The sequence below is a fragment of the Oryzias melastigma genome, linkage group LG17, assembly GCF_002922805.2.
Source record: "Oryzias melastigma strain HK-1 linkage group LG17, ASM292280v2, whole genome shotgun sequence".
In the NCBI taxonomy this organism is placed as follows: domain Eukaryota; kingdom Metazoa; phylum Chordata; class Actinopteri; order Beloniformes; family Adrianichthyidae; genus Oryzias; species Oryzias melastigma.
The window spans coordinates 10,669,806-10,687,241 of NC_050528.1; the positions used below are offsets into that span (position 1 = coordinate 10,669,806).

Sequence of the window (17,436 nt, forward strand, 5' to 3'; positions counted from 1 at the left end):
TATAGATTCAAGACCCACTGTTTAATTAATTTCAAGTATTTATTTGTTCAGATTTACATAATTTGGGGTTCCAACTCATGAAACCCACAAAAATAGGATTTCAAACAATTAGAATACTGTACTGTGAAAGAATCTGCTCAAATCTAGCAGGAATTTAATGTTTTACAGGGTCTATTTCTTAAGCTTTTCAGAGTAAACTATATTCACATATATGATCAAATATTACCTTCGGTACACTAAACAACAAATAATTTATGAAATATGAGATATTTTCGATATTTTTTTTCTTACCCGGAAGTAAGACGCCTCAATCTCGGATGCACCGCCTTTCACTGCTTGTGGGTGTCGCCAATTTCATGACGTTTTCCTAGAGCCTGCCTCTGCATCACGTCTGCGTTTCGCCCATGAAAACATACCATATCCAAACTTTTGCAAAAATATATCTGCGTAACTTATCTACCTTTAGTAGCAGCGGCCATCACAACACTGGATGTAGCGATGGCCGGTGCTAGCGGCTGAGCTAGCTGAGTGGTGAAGCTAGCAGCTGAGCACCACTGGCTGAGTATTGAAGTTAGCGGCTTAACACTACTAGCTGAGCAACGAAGTTAGTGATTGAGCACTGCTAGCTGAGTTGCAACGCTAGCGGCTGATCACGATGGCTAAGCGGCAAAGTTGGCGACTGATCATTGCTAGCTAAGTGGCGAAGCTAGTGGCAAAGGTAGCGGTTAGGCACAACTAGCTGAGCAGCAAAGTTAGCAATTGAGCACTGCTAGCTAAGTGGCAATGTTGGCGGCTGATCATTGCTAACTGACTTTGACACATGCTCAAAGTCAAGGCCCGGGAGCCGGATCCGGCCCTCTGGATAATTATATCCGGCCCTCCAGATCATTTTATTCTTATTTTATTGTTATTATTGGTCCAATGTTATCATGTACTCATTTCTAACGTGTATAATTTTGACAAAATATATTTTTATGGAGAGGAAAATATTGAAAGTTATTTAAGGTTTAAGTTGATTTATTCTGGATTAATATTCATGCCATTTTATTATTCATGGTTATGCTAAAAAGTTGGGGTTTTAAAGTTTTAAAAACTGGCATTCGGCTAGTTTTTTTGGACTATTTTGGCATTTGGCATGTTTAGCAATCAATTTCATCATCTTCAGCTATCAGCGCTAGCATCTTCAGCGGCCAAATTCAGCTTACAGCATTCACACTAGCATTATTGATGGTAATGCTATATATCTAATTTATTGTCATGTTAATAAGTTACAAGTTTAAAGTTTTAAAAAAGTAGTTTTAGAGGGTTCAATTAATGTCTATCCTGTTCGCCCCGAGACCTAAGGTGTGTTTTGGATTTTGGCCCCTTGTGTGATAGAGTTTGACATCCCTGTTCCAGAGTACTTCATCATTCATTGTGTTAAGGATCTGGATTGAGATGAACATTGCATTTTCCCACTAGCCCCTGCCTGAATACCATTTAAAGTGGACGTGTAGTTTTGAAAATACATTTTTTATTATTGATTTGATGTGGTCATAATTGGTCGATTTTCAAAAATGAGACGTAAATGGTGATTTGTCCACAGTATAATTCTCCGAAATCCTGTTCATGTGGGTTTTATGAGCTGGAACACCAATTTATATGAAAAATAAACATTTAATATTGATTAAAGAGTGGGCTTCCAATCTATTTTGTTTAAAATTGTAATTTTGGGGAATGGATTTATGGAAATGAATAACCTTTTCCATTATATAATATTTTGGAATGGGTCTGTATTCAAAAAAATAACAGAAAACATAAAAAATGATAAAACTACTTTTTTGCGCTTTAAACCAAATGGGTACTGTGTCTAAAAAGTTTTTCTAAGAAAATCAAAGATCACTCTCAGAGACACGTGTCATCAAACAACACAGAGGCGAGCACGTACAGAAACTGAGGATAATGAAGGCATTCAAGCAGAGACAGGTGATCCGGGAAAATCACGGGGCAGATAGTGACTTGTTGGCCGATTAATTGCATCTTGAGGAGTGATCCGGCTCATCCATTCATTGCTTTCCAACAGGACGGCTCCGGGTGGGAAAAGGGCTGGCAGGCACGCCCACAGCCTGTGACACCTGGCCGGTCGTGATCAAGCTGTCAAGGCGCGCGGAGCGGAGCACATTCCTCCCCAAACGCCTTCTGATCCATCACCCACTGCTGCCAATGTGCCATGAAATGACACAGATCTCAGGCGGGGATGGGAAACATCTTCAAAAATAGTATTTGAGCGACACAGGATGAAACCGAACTGGAAGAGTTGCTTCAGCCCTCTCTCCTCCTTCCTCCGCCTCTCCCTCATTTCTCAGAGTAGCAGCGCTGGCACAGCATCGCTCAGCGCGCAAACCCCGTGAGCTGCGGTATCTGCATATGCGCACCTCGTTACTCAGATCCCCGGGGCCGCTCCGCTCAAGCCGGTAGGCGTGAGTCAACAGAACCAGGCTGCACGGCGTCAGTCGGAGCGCTGCTATTTTCTGACGTGACTTAAAATAGATTATTTCAGCTGTAAACGCGTAACCTAATTCTTTCATCCCTTTCCTCCTCTCTTTGTAGATGAGCCAAAACCATAGCGGTGGATAAACGAGATCTGGACTTATTCAGAGTACCACAAGAGGGGATAGTTCTTTTTGGGGGAGAAAAAAAAGAAGAAGTCCTGAACAGCTCCAAGAAGAAACGGGACATCTGTGAAGAAACGGCGCGCAGAGGGGCCACAGCGAGCAAAAAAGAGGAGATTTTTACGCACAGCAGCACCAAGAAACGCGGCTGTCCCCCCTCTCCGTGCGCTAAACTCAGTCTCCTCGTCTGCCACTCGGATTGTCATTTCACCAAGTCTGCATCCTGAAAGGTCGACAGGAATGGAATCTCTGATTATAGCGGCGCTGGCTCTGTGCTCTCTAACAGCACCAGCCTGTGGGGACAAAGGCACCAGCAAAGCCCGGAGTTGCTCGGACCTCCGTCAGTTTTACGGTGGGAAGGGGTACTCTGTGGATAAAGTCCCTCTGTCCGAAATATCAGGTAGGTCCTTTCAGCTGTTGAGCGCACTCTTTTAAAAAAAAAAATACTAAAAAATGTGGCTAAATGCAAAACAATTATTGAAAAAAAATTATAAAACTATTGGGGCTTTTAATAACTTCTGAAAATTGTTCATCTTTTTGCTGACTTAAAGTTAATTTGATAATCTGACACTAGAATTACACCAATTCTGAAACTTATTCTTTAAAATTAGTCTTAAGACAGCAAAAAAAGGCATTTATCAATCCATCTTTAATGTGTTGCACACTCATTTGGTGTCACATGGTGCCATAAAGCAGAACCTCTCTTTGCTCTCATGAGATGAAACAGCTCTTTGAAACGATTTAGAGACAGAGCAGACACACCACACACTGTCTGGATGTTTGATCTCTGATACAAATGTTAAAAAATTTAATAAAGTCTCCTCAAACTCTCCTTTTAATATTTTTGAGAACTTGAAGTAGTCAAGTTTTTTTAGAATAACCATCACTCTAACCTTGTGCTCCTGGTTTGACCTCTTTTTCAAACTGTTTTCTTTTCACACAGGGCATATTAAGTTGTCAGGCATTTAGTCATCCTTAAAATATTGCAAATTTAAGGTTGCCCGATTGGTCATTCGTGGTCTGATGTCAGTCACAAGTTTCTTTGCTGTTCAGATGATTACATGTTTGCCTCCTGTGGAATTCAGTGCCAAGTATTCACACCAATACACACACACAGTCCCTGGTTACAATGCTCTGTACACCGGCGTGCATAGACAAGACCACCCCTCTGTGAGTTCATTTAAGAGGACTTTATGGGACTTTTTTTATTATTATTATTCTAAAACTAGAAACTAATAAACCAAAATTCTTAATTTTCTTCATCAGTATTTTACCACAGTATGAACTACTTTGATCTACTTCAAAACATCCCTCAATTCAAAATGTGCACCAATACTAACATCTTTGTGAAAAAAATGTTTAGTCAGTGAGAATAAACCTTAAAGTTTCTCAGTGAGACAGTGTTTGCCTCAAGATCATAGTTGCATCTTTTATTTAGGCTGTATTCAGACAAGATACATTTGGTTCTCTTAAAGTGAAGCAGAGTCCATTTCATTCGATAATCCAGAAAAAATGTTCAGTCTCTGATAAAAGTTGAAGGACTTCGGTCCAGGACCAGGAACTACTCTCGGAACCATCTTCTGAGGTGGTTTCGGTTCGTTTCCAATCAGTTTGAGTTCTACTTTACTCTGAGTATCCTCAGCCTGAATAGGCTCAGTGCTCGAAGTGGAACAACTGGACCAAAAGGGTCATTAGGAGTGTAAATGAGTAGCGGAGCATTGAAATGTAGTTGTATGAATGCAGACTCATTAAAACTACTTTTAATATGATACACGTTGCTTCCCACACTGTTTTCCCAACAATCTATATGTCATGGGTCAGGGGTGTTCAAAGTTGGTCCTCGAGGGCCGGTGTCCTACATGTTTTCCAACCAACCTGCCATTGAAGCTTCTCATTGGCCAAACACACCTGATCCAGGTAATCAGGTAAGGCAGGGTTTCTGGAAAACCAGCTGGACGCCGGTTCTCGAGGACTTACTTTGGACACCCCAGTCATAGACACTTATCAGTGGATATTCTTAGCTGTTTCCCTCAGTAACCGTCTTGCAGAATGCCTCCACCCTACCAAAGTAGTAAAAGTAAGTGTACCTGACAATGATGCACATTCGAAATGTAATAAGTGAACTCTCCTGATAAGGATTACATCTCAATGATTTCCTTGTTTTGCTCTCCCCTCACAATTCCTGACCAATGACTGAAGAGATCTTTAGTCACATGGTTTTGTTTACAAACTGGCTAGATACTTTATTAATCCCAAAGGAAATTATAAGGCAGTCTGTAGCTCCAGGTCACTCACACAGATTAAAACAGACATAAATAAATAAATAAGCAAGTAACAAATATGTTAAAAAAACGGAAAAAAGGTTAAAATTAAACAATTAGCCCAATAAAAGCAGCTTTGGTTCCAGTTGACGGCAGTCTGAATACAAACCAAATGCAAGGTTCAATACTGCCTGGACCAATAGACTTTTTCAATCTGAATACACCCAAAAATAGCATTTAGGTACAAAATACATGCCAGCTAAAAACAATAAATGATCTTCATGGGCACTTGTCCACTTGTTCAGTCCAAACAAACATAACTGAATGGCGTATCATCCTGGTTCCAACTTCCTGTCCCAAACATCCACATATAACCAAGGACTCGAGGCTCGCTCGCTGGAACTTCAATAATTTGTAACCCAGCAGTTTGTATTATAATTCCCAAATGATTTCACTATCTACACAGCGATTATTAAATTTGAAGGAGGGGCAGTAATGTAATGAAAGCATAATCTTGTATATCCTTTCATTTCAATTCACTGCAGTGAGGGCAAGTGGCAGTGGACTCTTGCAATTTACTTGATTGACCACATTGAATAAAACATTTGACAGAATTTATACCAGCTCCAGTCTCTTTAGAGACCCAACTTTCATCCAAATGCCTGCAATCCAAACTGCTTTAAAGAGCAAATCTGTCATGTCATTACGCCAGCAATCCCTCTTGTTTCAATCAATGGTGTGGAGTTTACTTAAGAATGAAGTCACTATATCAGCCAAAGAGAGAAAATCTAGGAGTTAGGCACTGAGGAAAAAAAACAACGACACATTTGCTTTTCTACATTTAGAATATTGTGCTCTGTGTCACATTTACTTGGTTTTATATGCATAAATCACATCAGCTATTCATAAGCCGTAGCCTGGCATGAACACATCGTAAAACATGAAATGTTTGATTTATGCCTTGAAATTACGAGCCGCTTGGATATTGTGGATGCTCCCTGACATTTGCAGAGGGTATTTCCTTCTGTGACACCAGGGTTTGATCAACTTAATGTATTGGCTGAGCCTGACTCAAGGTCACATGCTGAGCACACCAGCAAAATTCGTGGAGAGCCACTTGCTTCCCAAGTCGGAAAATTATGTTCAGTTAAAGCAATTAAATGTCCGACATTCAGCTGATGGGAAAAAAAGAAAATCCTGGAGACAAAAGCTGTTAGAAACCCATTAGGTTTTGCTTTAGATGGCACATAAAAACCTGAAAGTATATGCAAATAAAGTTTTTGTGCTCTTAAGTATACGTCAATGCATTAGTACTCACAAATAATTCGATTTTATGTATTTTATTTTACTCCGACTTTGGAAAAACAACTTTTTTTTTAAATAATTGAGTTGAAGTAGAAGAAAAATCACAACATTATGTTCCCTTCTCTGTTGGATTAAGCTTAATAAGTGGTGTGAAGCAATTTCAAGATATTGCTTTTACATAGACACGGCTCATAAAACACTGAGAATAGCTGTATGTTCTTAAGTAACTTTGCCTGAGGAAAGCCATGCAGAAGAATTGAGATAACAGTGAGCCGTTTGTTATCATTGTGCTGAAGCAATGCTTAGTGGACCATTGCTGCGCATAAAGGCCATGCGCTTTAAAAATAAAGTTCATGGAGAACACATTTAATTGATTGATGGTTTTAGAACAGAAACAATGATTCAACCCGGCATAGGGTAAGCAGTTTTTGGGATGACTTTTTTTTTGGTCAGTGTTTACCAAAAAACATGGATGATTGATTTTAATGATGCGGGCCTGTTTCCTTTCTGCGCTGCCCCCTCCCTGTCCCACCCTATCATTACAGACTTGATCTTTTTTGTCTTCCAGGAAATCACATTCTTTATCTCTGTGTGTCTCTCTTAAAGCGATAAAGATGGCAGGCACTCTTTGAAAGCAGCTGGAAGCCAATAAGACTTGGATCCTCAGTGTCACATAAGCCTATTCAAAGGGACTAAATGTGTGAGACATCTGCAGGGAAGGCTGGTCACATTTTGGAATTGATTTTCCCATACTTTATTTATGTTGTTGTTGATTGCTGGTTGCGACAGCCTGACAGGCCTTTTTGGTGTTTTTTGGAGCATCATTTCTAACCAGCGTTTGGCTAATGATACAGTGGGAGCGCTGCTCACCAGCCCTGCTGAGAATCCAAGGAAAACTAGTCACTAAGTACTGCCTTGTGACTGAAAATATGGAGTGTTAAGTATAGTAAACTTGAGTAAAAAGTATTGGAATGCTTTGAACACAGCTGCTTTTCACTAAAATTAAGAGTATGTCTACAAATGCATAACAATAGTTCTTAGCCTGTAGCAAAGCTTAAATCATTAGAAAACCTCATTTCTTTTCTTTTTTGAGATGGAGGTAGTGAGAATCGGAAACATGTGTTGTTTAATCTTACTGCGTTTTCATAGATCTACAACAAATAAGAAAAGGGAAACTTTTTAACATTTGTCCAGTGGTCTTTAACCTTTTTCAGGCCATGAACCGGTTTAAATGAGACAATATTATCACAAACTGGTCCAAACATGGGCATTTTTAAGTTTCTGGTTTCAAAATTTCAAAATAAATTCGACTAAAGGAAATTTTGTCATTAAAATATATATTTTTTTCTGATTTGACCATAAATTAATCTTTCTTAACTTTGGTTGTTCCATGTTTCATAAAATCACGAGATGTTCAGCTCTCGCACACATCCTGTCCTGAATCCTTTGTTAGTTGTGTTTCATCAAAGCAATTGGACATTTCCTTTTCTGCAGTGTGTACAGACATCTAAGATGGCAAATATTTTGGGGGGGCTTAAACTGAAATATTTTGGCTGTCAGCCCAGCTCTGACAAGTGTTAAGTGAGCCAGACAGAGTTACGGTCTTCCTCATGTCTGCATTCACTGAAGGGGAAAGATAAGTGGCAGGAAATGTATCTTCATTTGTGTCTTTTTTTATGCACAATATCACTCTTTTGGCCTCAGCGAGAGCTTGTGACCATAGATGAGGGCTGGAATGTAGATTGAGTGGTAAATCGAAGCTTCCCTCCTGTCAACTCAGCTCGCTCTTCATCATAAGAAGCTGGCACAGCATTTGCATGACTACAATCACTCATGCTGGTCCACCTGTGACCTTTACGCTCTGTTCCATCACACGCATAAAAAAAAAGAAAAAAAAAGTAAAAGGTCTTTCGTTGACTTGGACATCTCCAAGATAACAAAACACTGGATGTAAAGTCTAAAGATCCCAAAATGCCACCGCGGCAGCGGGCCGTGTGGCGGCATGTGTGATCGGGACATACCGCATGATGGTCGGGGAGGTTTACAGAAAAAGTTAAAATTTTATCTTAAAGTTGGCATTGGTCACTGGCCACTCAGGCACATTTCAAGGAGCAGTCCAGTGACAGGCAGGTGTGAAACCAATACAAAATCAGGCAACAGCTGGATGCTGTCTACATTCGTGACCACGGCAACAGTTTCCAAAAAACTGCGGCGGCATGAAATTTTGACTATGGCTCCCCATCACGCAGTTGCAGTTTTATTTGTGACCATAACGCACCCTAAAGAGTACATGAAAGGGTGAATACTAGGGGCGTAGAGAAAAACTGATTGGGCGATATATCGTGATATTTCATTTGGCGATACTTGTATGGATTTAAATTGCTGACAAGATGATATTTAATTAATTATTTATAAGCGTCCTTCAGTGTCTTACATTTGTTTTCCATCTAAACCCCCGTCCGCTAGCTTGTGTTAAATGCCTCGTGGTTTTTGTTGTTATGAGACATGTACTTCTTCGTTTTTTTCTTGGGATGGGTACCAAGCCAAAACTCTGTGCTACGAGTATCATATAGAAACGCAGATTGTGGTGCATCATAGTGGGATCAGATAAAAATTAGTAAAATAATGCAGCTGCGCAGCTTTAAAAAAAAAAATAGTGAAAAATTGTTCTGGTGAAGTCTTGGGATATATATTGCAAAACAGCATTTTATGAGACGTGTAATGTGATATATATCGCATTGCCAGACTCTTGGTAAAACTCACTCCTATTGGATAGCAGTATGTATTTTGATTACATTAAATAACAAAATAACATATATGTACAAATAAACTATAGACACATTTACTGGACTGATAATCAATAATAATAATAAGAGTCTAAACAGTAACCTATAAAGGCTGAAGTGAATTAGGCATTTTAATCAGAGTTCCCATGGTTCTAAAAATTTGCAAATTGCCATAAAAAAGCAGTGAAAGTCTTCAGTACCCCCTCATGTCCGCCTATCTGCCAATCAATCATATCACCTGTCAAATCCACCCCATTCACACACAGTTGCTCTAGATAGAAAATTAAGCAATAACACCAATTAAATTTAAATATAATTTAGCCTAAGTTTATTTATGTTGTAAAGTTAGATTTTTGAACATCAATGAGATTTGGTTCCCCTTTGAAAACAGCCTCCAGTGATTTTTGGGGAAATGCAACATTTGAGACTTTCAGTTCTGTGATAAAATAAGAAACAGAGTTTAGACCTCAGTACAATCATCACTTCCTTAAATTCTTAAGTGGATGATTCCTATATATATATATATATATATATATATATATATATATATATACTTACTTCAAACATCAGCATCATCTAATCCAACAAAATCTCCAAAATCTACTATTTCAAAATATTGTTTCCCTAATTTTTGTCAGTCTTTCCCTGTGTAGTGGATCGGTAAAATGCATAATATTTAGAAATAATTTAGTGTTCTGGGCTGTAAGCTTTATTTTATGTCTTTATCATTAGCATTATATAAGGAAGGTNNAAAAAAAAAAAAAAAAAAAGAAAGAAAATCCTGACATTAAGTGTAGGAAGTTTTTCTTCAATATTTTACTAAATATGGAGTTTGATTTTAAAATGAAATGATTTTGATAATTTTTAATTTTGTGAATGTTGTCAAAGTTTTAAGTCCCACTCTGATCATCTTTTAATCTATTTTAAGAGCTTTCACAGAGGTCTTTTTAAAAATTCAGGTTTTATTCAAATTCAATAAACTCTAGGACATAGTTTCTACAGAGCGGCAAAAATTCGCCACTGAGTTGTGGGAGGGACCAATGGTGTAGAGTAAGCCTTCCCCTACTTCCCATCATCCATCTGATTAGACGCATTACCACTGGCTTACAGCTCCTCACAACCCCAACCTAACATTAAATACAAATAAAAATGCAATAAAAATGGCCAGTATTGGAGCTATCCAAAACATGAATGAAGAGGATGGACCAGAATAAAGTCGAGCAGGGAGTTTGTGGCTCTCCATTGTAGGTCCTATGTCAAAGCTACAAGCTTTTTCAGATAGCATTTTTTCTGTTCCCGATCTGATCAAATAAATAATCAGAAATTTAATCTTTATAAATGTCATACATCATAAGAAAAATGCAACAAGAACATGTCAAAAACACAAATTCTTATAAGAGTGGGTCCTAAATATATATATTTCTTCCTATAAAGCACTTTGGATCTTTGAAGTTCATTCATTGTTTTTTTATGATTTTTGACATACAAATAAAGTCTGGACTGATAAAGGAACAACTCCTAGGTAAAAATAAATAAAAATTAAGCAACGGTTACAACTCAACTACTAAAAATAATAAGGTAGAATTTCTTCCTAGTATTAAAATACATCATAATATCTACAACAACAAAATTGATGAGTTTAAGAGCTGCTGCATCGCCCTTCTCTGAAAATGGCTTTTTACTGGGATAATGATACTGACCAAACATAGCAAATGCAGCGCCTTCAAGTAATTGGTATCATTAGCTGTTTTCACACAGCAGCAGCACTTACTTAAAAAAAAAAAAAAGATATCCCTTTTTAAAGTTTTTTTGTTTCTTTTTAGCAATTCCTAGAGACCAACATTTTTTTCCCCATCATGTCTGAAACACAACAATCCAGTTTTGCAGAATCAGCTGAGTGACAGCTCCCCTGTTGCTAGGAGCAGCTTGTTTTTCACTTTGAGCTGTTCTGCTCTCGCAACACCAGTTTTATTTTATCAGATGGCAAAAACGCAAAAAAAGGAAAAAAAATGGTGCAAATCACAGCACAATGGGGAGTACAGAAAAGGTTAAAGAGATGCAACAAAGATGCTGTGTGAACAGAGCAATTGTCATTGTTCTTGCCAGTAGTTTATATAATCTAGTTGCTTCATGACCAAATTGCTGCTCCTATTTTCTATAACTCACAAAGCTAATTAATCTCACTTAATTGCACATAAATGGAACTAATAACCTCTAGAGATAAAAGTGCAGAGGCTCATTTGAAGGCTCATGTCAGCATAAATCCCTGCACTACTGTTGGTCCTCCTACTTGGACAGATTAAAGCAACAGTTGTGTCAGTAACTCAGTGTGCAGGCTCATAACTCTTGTGTGGTTTAAAGAGTGTCAATTCCTGCATCTGGGACCGTGTCTGCGCTTGTTCACGTGTAGCTGTGTGTGTTTGTGAGTGTGCGAATGGATATACTAAAGTTGTTAAAATGCTGAAGTAAGTAAGAAACCTCTTGAAGCATTAGGCAATAATGGGCTGCAGGGAGCATGAAACAGACCACAAGTGTTTGATGTCAACTATAGAAAGAGAAAAAGGGCAGATGGACTGCTGACTTAGCTTAGACGCCGCTCTGTTTGTTGTTGTGTTTTTTTGTTCTTTCTTCACCCTGCTGCTTTATACCGTGTTGTATAAAACAAATCCCTTTTCTATGAATGTGATTAACCTTGTGTCATCATTTGAAACACAGACGTCTGCAGGTTAGTATGAATGCTTCAAATTGTTTTTCAGATTTCGTGCTCTCTGGATGTTGTCCAAACAAATGAAGAAAAGATCAGTCTATTAATGATTAATATATGGACAAAACATTGGATTTTATAGTTGTTTTTACAGTTTAAGGTGAACTTTTGCTAGAAAAACGGGAATCAGAAAAGCTGTCCAGCTGTGACCTTTGCAAATTTTTGAACAGTTAATCACAATTTTCCAGTCAGTTTAAAAGCTCTTTGGCCTTTATTTCTAAGTAATCAATATTTGAGCCTTTGCTTTGTCATGTTGGCTGAATCCAGTCTTTGCAACATCTATGGCTGCTATCCCAACTTCCCCTCTCATGTTTTCCTTTTTTGTTTGTATTTAATCAAATGTGAGAAAAAAAAATTACAATCGCAGTTCACTCTGGGAAAGAAAACATCCAAATAACAGCTTCACAGATAAGGACAAACAGTTTTTTTCAGCCTCTTTAAGGGGGCTGGCAATGTTGTAGTGCAAGAGTTATGTGCACAATTTATTTCTTATTATTTTATACTTCATTAAAATGTTTATGTATTTAAGTAGAATTTAAAGTTTTGCCAAGCAAAGTGACATTTTTCATCTCGCTTTCTCTACTTTCCTGCACAGAAATCTGTTTTATGACCAGACCCAGAACCTGATATATATATATATATATATATATATTTTCCACGTGAAGTGTATATTTGGATAAACCCCTTCTGTAATTTATGGGGGGTTAATAGCACAAAAGAAAGGAGAAAGAGGGGCGTTTAGGGAAATTAGGAGATGGTAACGGGGGGGGGGGTACATCATAAAACAACCAGGTGTAAATAGTAATCTGAAATAGGCGGGCCCTGTTCAACGACACTCAGTTGTTAAAAACATACCTGCTATCTAAAATACTCTTCATGTATAAACAAGCCAAAATGTACACAATATATTACATATTTAATACACAATACATTCATATTTACCAAATCCCTGGTATACTGATAGAGGTTTTAAAGACTCACTCCAATAAAAATATTTTTTTTCTATATCTATATTCATGTTGAATGACATTTATTGAAAATTAGGGCTAAAATTGCATTTTCCGAGTACTTCTTCAATCAAATTGTTGTGAATCAGAAGCAGACAACAAAAATTCAGTTAGAAAAAAATCCTGTAGTTGGTGCTACGTTTCTGAGGCCACAAGTGGATGAATACTGATGCATCCACTCGCAGATGACTAGACCCACATACTTCTTCGTTTTTCCTCAGCAGACATCTTACTCAAAACTATACGGCTTGATGGCTCCAATATTTCTTGCTATTTTTGTTGTACCGCTAATGTTAGGTTGTGCGGTTGAGGTTGTGAAACACTGCAAGCCACCAGGAGGGATGATGGGAAGTCAGGGTAGGCTTACTCCTTATTTTACTCCGCGCCAACAGTTCTGTCCACAATTAAGAGACAAATTTCTAATGAATTTCTGCCGCTCTGCAGAAACTATGTCTAAGAAAATGATACAGGTTTTGCATAATTATAATATAAAAACCAGTAGGGACTCTTGTGCAATAAGAAATAATTGGAGTGGGACTTTAAACCAAATTTTACTTCTGTTATGGTTTGGATAATTTGGTTCAAACTGAATATCAAGGTTGTAATTTTTCATTAATAATAAATACAGAAAGTCGTGTGTGGATGTGGGGTGTCATTGTGTGATGTTGCCCTTGTAAGGTCTGTAATATGTCACTGTGCATCGTCCTCAGTGGGATTGATCGTGTCAAAAGGAGATTTATTTTCTTATCTCTACAAGCAGTGTCATTCCCTCATTCTTTTGGCGTGGGACAGCGCTTGGCTTCAGATGTGAGCGCGTGATCTCAACGTTTCACTGAGTGAATGGATATACACCTCTGAGCAACAAATGTGTGGACTCTGCAGGAGCTGTGACGTCAAACTGGAAGTGTTATCTAACCGTCTACTTTCAGTTGATGTAGAAGAAGTTTTCCCTGGAGATGACAGCGCAGTCTTTTGCTTTCCTTTTTCAGTTATATGTAAATGTGTGACGGTGCTACATCAAACTGTTCTGGAGCGTATCACCTCCAGCTGTGCTCTCTGTAGACTGCAAGACTATTTCAAGTGACAGGCAAGCAGCAGCAGCTTTCAGCAAGAGTTTCCCATTTCTACAGCTTCATCTGTTAACACAGAGTTACAGCTCCTCTGTGTAAACAAGTAAATCGGAGCTTAAACGTATAGAATGTTTAAAAAAGAATCAAACAAATCCATCCTGGAAAACTAACATCAATTCATCAAACACATCTTTTTTTCAAGCATATAGTGTTTTTTTCCTCACAATATTTTACACGTTTATTCTTTAAGCAACCATGGCTGAGTGTGCAGACCCAAACCAAGATGGACATTTTGAGTGAAGGCAGAGATATGAATTTTACAATGTGACACGCCCTACACCGATGTGCACTTATTCCCTGCCTGCAGCTGCAGAGCATTCATTTTTAAACTTGGCCCCGGCTAGATTTACATCCCAGCTGTGTTATTCTGAGATATAAATTAATAAATAAAATGAAACCTTGTACTTGGGCTATTTATAATAGCTAAAACAAACTTGGAATATTCAATAATTGAATTACTTGAATTTGCAGGATTTCAGGTTGTGAAAATAATTTGTCATAATGTTAAAATTATTTCACAATATCTATATAAATTAGGACCAGGAATGGAATCGCAAACCTAGAAAAAAGTTTGTTTGGCTGGAGTCTGCTCACAGGTGGAGGCGTGTCTGTCCCCTCTGAATCGCTCGCCTCTCATGACAGCGGCAGGCAGGACTTTCACGGTGAACCGTGGAGTTTCCTTAATTTTTTTTCGTTATTGTTGAAAAATTAATGTCGGTCTCCATCCTAAAATAAAATAATGATCGGTTTCCTTGTTGGATTTCTAATAGCAGGCAGCTCCGTTTCGCTCCTCCCACCATGGTGGACCATTCACTTTTCGCTCCAGTTGATGGACCGACGTTCATCTTCCGCCTTTTACATTAAAATAAAAGATTGCTTTTGTTGTAAAATTACAAATAAATGCCTTACTATGTTTTTAATTTAATACAATCTCAATTACAGAATATAAACAAAAGTTTAAGCTTATTTTAGACCGAGTTTCATTACGCTGATTTCACAGCTGCGCGGCAGGAAGTCTGAGGGCGTTAATAAACATAAACACACACACAGATATATATATATATATATATATATATATATATATATATATATATATATATATGTGTGTGTGTGTGTGTGTATATATATATATATATATATATATATATATATTAGGGCTGTCAGATTTGTTGCGTTAAAAACGCATTAATCTGACATGTGCTTGACGCCGACAATTTTTTTGACGCATTAATCGCAGATTTTCTCATACGTGCCTTTCCATACCGCGCGTGGGCGTCCCGCCCTTTAACTCACCGGCTGCTCTCACTAGATCACGGGCAGGTCTCCAACCTCCGAGCTGCTAGCTAAAACCGGCCGGCGCTAGGACCTGGAGAACTCCTGCACTCTAACGCGGCTCCGGTTCGCGTCCAGTACCACGTCTGGTGGTACCGGCTCGCGTCCGGCGCCGCGTCCCGAGAGCTGCGGACCCCCGACGTTCCGAACACCAAGCGCACCGGGGGACGTTTTAAATGTTCTGGAGGTTTAAGCGTGATCCAGCCCCATCATAGCGGTCTGTCTGCCGGCATATTCATGGCGTGAGCTCCACTGGACACGTCGCTGCATCGAGCTGCAGCCAGAGAACGCGGCGGCAGTAACAGACTGTCAAACTATCCACAGTGTATCCCGCTTTTCTCAGTCTTTAAGGTTTTAAAACACAAAAGTTAATTGGAAATGATAAATCTCTATTTCATTTATTACTGTAGTTCTGCAGAGGAGAAACAGATTTGGTCCTGACAAAAAATGAACATGAAAGTGTTATGGAAATTTTATTTTGATGTTTTTTATTTTATTTTACTGAACGTTGATTGAAGTTTTGAATTTAAAATGCCCTTCACTTGGGCTTGGGCTTTTGTTAGGCATTTTATGTTACAGCCTTTTATTGTTAAGAAAGTTTATCTCAATACAATGTTACAAAATAAAGTATTTCTGATGAAAACTATTAATTTTGTCATTCTTGTTTTCATAATTAATGTAGAACTGCTAAATTCCACGAACCACACATTTTTTTTCCTTAAAAAAAGGCCACATGTAAATTTGCGATTAATCGCGAGTTAACTCAGGACAAGATGCGTTTAATCGCGATTAAAAATTTTAATCGCCTGACAGCTCTAATATATATATATATATATATATATATATATATATATATGTGTTGGGGGATTTGAAACAGAAACACCAACTTGGGACCTTTCTGCGTGGGTTTTCACCGGTGACTCCGGCTTCCTCTCACTGTCCAAAAACATGCTTCATAGGTTAATTGGTTACTCTAAATTCTACCTAGGTGTGGATGAGAGTGGATGTGTGTGTGATTGAGGTCCTGCAACAGACTGGCGACCTGTCCAGGGTGAACCCTGCCTTCGCCAATCAGTAGCCGGGTTAGGCTCCGGCACCCCCGTGACCCCGAAAGGGAAAAAGCGGAGAACAAGATGAATATATACGTACATATGTATATTCATCTTCTTATATATATATATATATATATATATATATATATATATATATATATATATATATAAAATGCTCAAGCCAAAGCAGATTTAAGTTTGCTCTGAGACAAACTACAGGCACCTATTTAGAAAATAAATAGAGGATAAAACCATGAAAACCAAAAATGTGTCTGGGATCTGATTGCATTGTAATTTAATATAGAGCACAAATTGCAGCATCCCTCAAGCAAAAATGACTCAACTTTATTTTCTTTTGATGAGCAACCATTATGTTGGATAATGTTTTTAAGAATGTCATAGCTAAAATCGTTACAGATTTTAAAAATTGATGATGACAGATCAGTAGGTCTTCGCTAAACATGCACACACACACGAGCATTTGTTTTTATATAGAGCAGATTTTAATGTGTTTAATGATCTCGGTCTGCAGTTAATCTCCAGCTGTAAAAGATTTCCTGCACTGTTTCATTTCTTTTTATAACAGATTTTCTAGGATTTTAATTTTTTCTTTTTGCTGCCAAGCCAAAGGTTCAACACCATTGTTCTTGCTTTTTGTTGCTTAGTATTTGCAATTTCCTGAGGATTTTCTCTCATCAAGATAAACAGGTTTTACACCCGTTATCTTTATTTCTTCCTGCATGTTATTTTGTTTCCAAAAACCTTGTTTTCCCTTGCTACTTCCAAAGACTTTATTGTTTTCACTCTAATTTAGCTGAATGCTTTATTAGGTTTTCTTCAAAACACATTTAAATCACATTTATAAGATTTTCTTCAAATAAATGTTTTTTTGTTTTTTTTTTTGCTTGGGATTTTTTTAAAAGCTAAAACATTTTTGTTAATTGGTTTTGCCATGTGGTCTCAGAGTCAGAACTTCAAGGCCATCTTTTTTTTATAAAGTGGATTAAAAATGGCTCAAGAAAACCAACGGAGCGAGACAGGACTGTGATGCTTTTCCAGCTAGATATGATGTGAAGAATATGTGGAAGCAGAAGAAAATAATTACCTCAGTTGGGGGGAAAATCATTAACCTTGAAGGAACTGTGAAA

At 38.0% G+C, this 17,436-nt stretch overlaps 1 protein-coding gene across 2 annotated transcripts in view; it reads left to right on the forward strand.

Moving 5' to 3' along the window:
- The first annotated feature begins 1,978 nt into the window (after positions 1-1,978).
- The window catches only part of gpc1b (glypican 1b), an 84,414-nt gene continuing 68,956 nt past the window's right edge, over positions 1,979-17,436 (forward strand). Inside the window, exons 1-2 of one of the 2 annotated variants that reach the window (XM_024274060.2) lie at positions 1,979-2,487; positions 2,590-3,051. In XM_024274060.2, coding sequence (XP_024129828.1) covers positions 2,892-3,051 — 160 coding nt within the window. In that variant the 5' untranslated portion in view covers positions 1,979-2,487; positions 2,590-2,891. The remainder of the gene's footprint in view (positions 2,488-2,589; positions 3,052-17,436) is intronic. The other variant, XM_024274059.2, reaches the window with a different exon arrangement.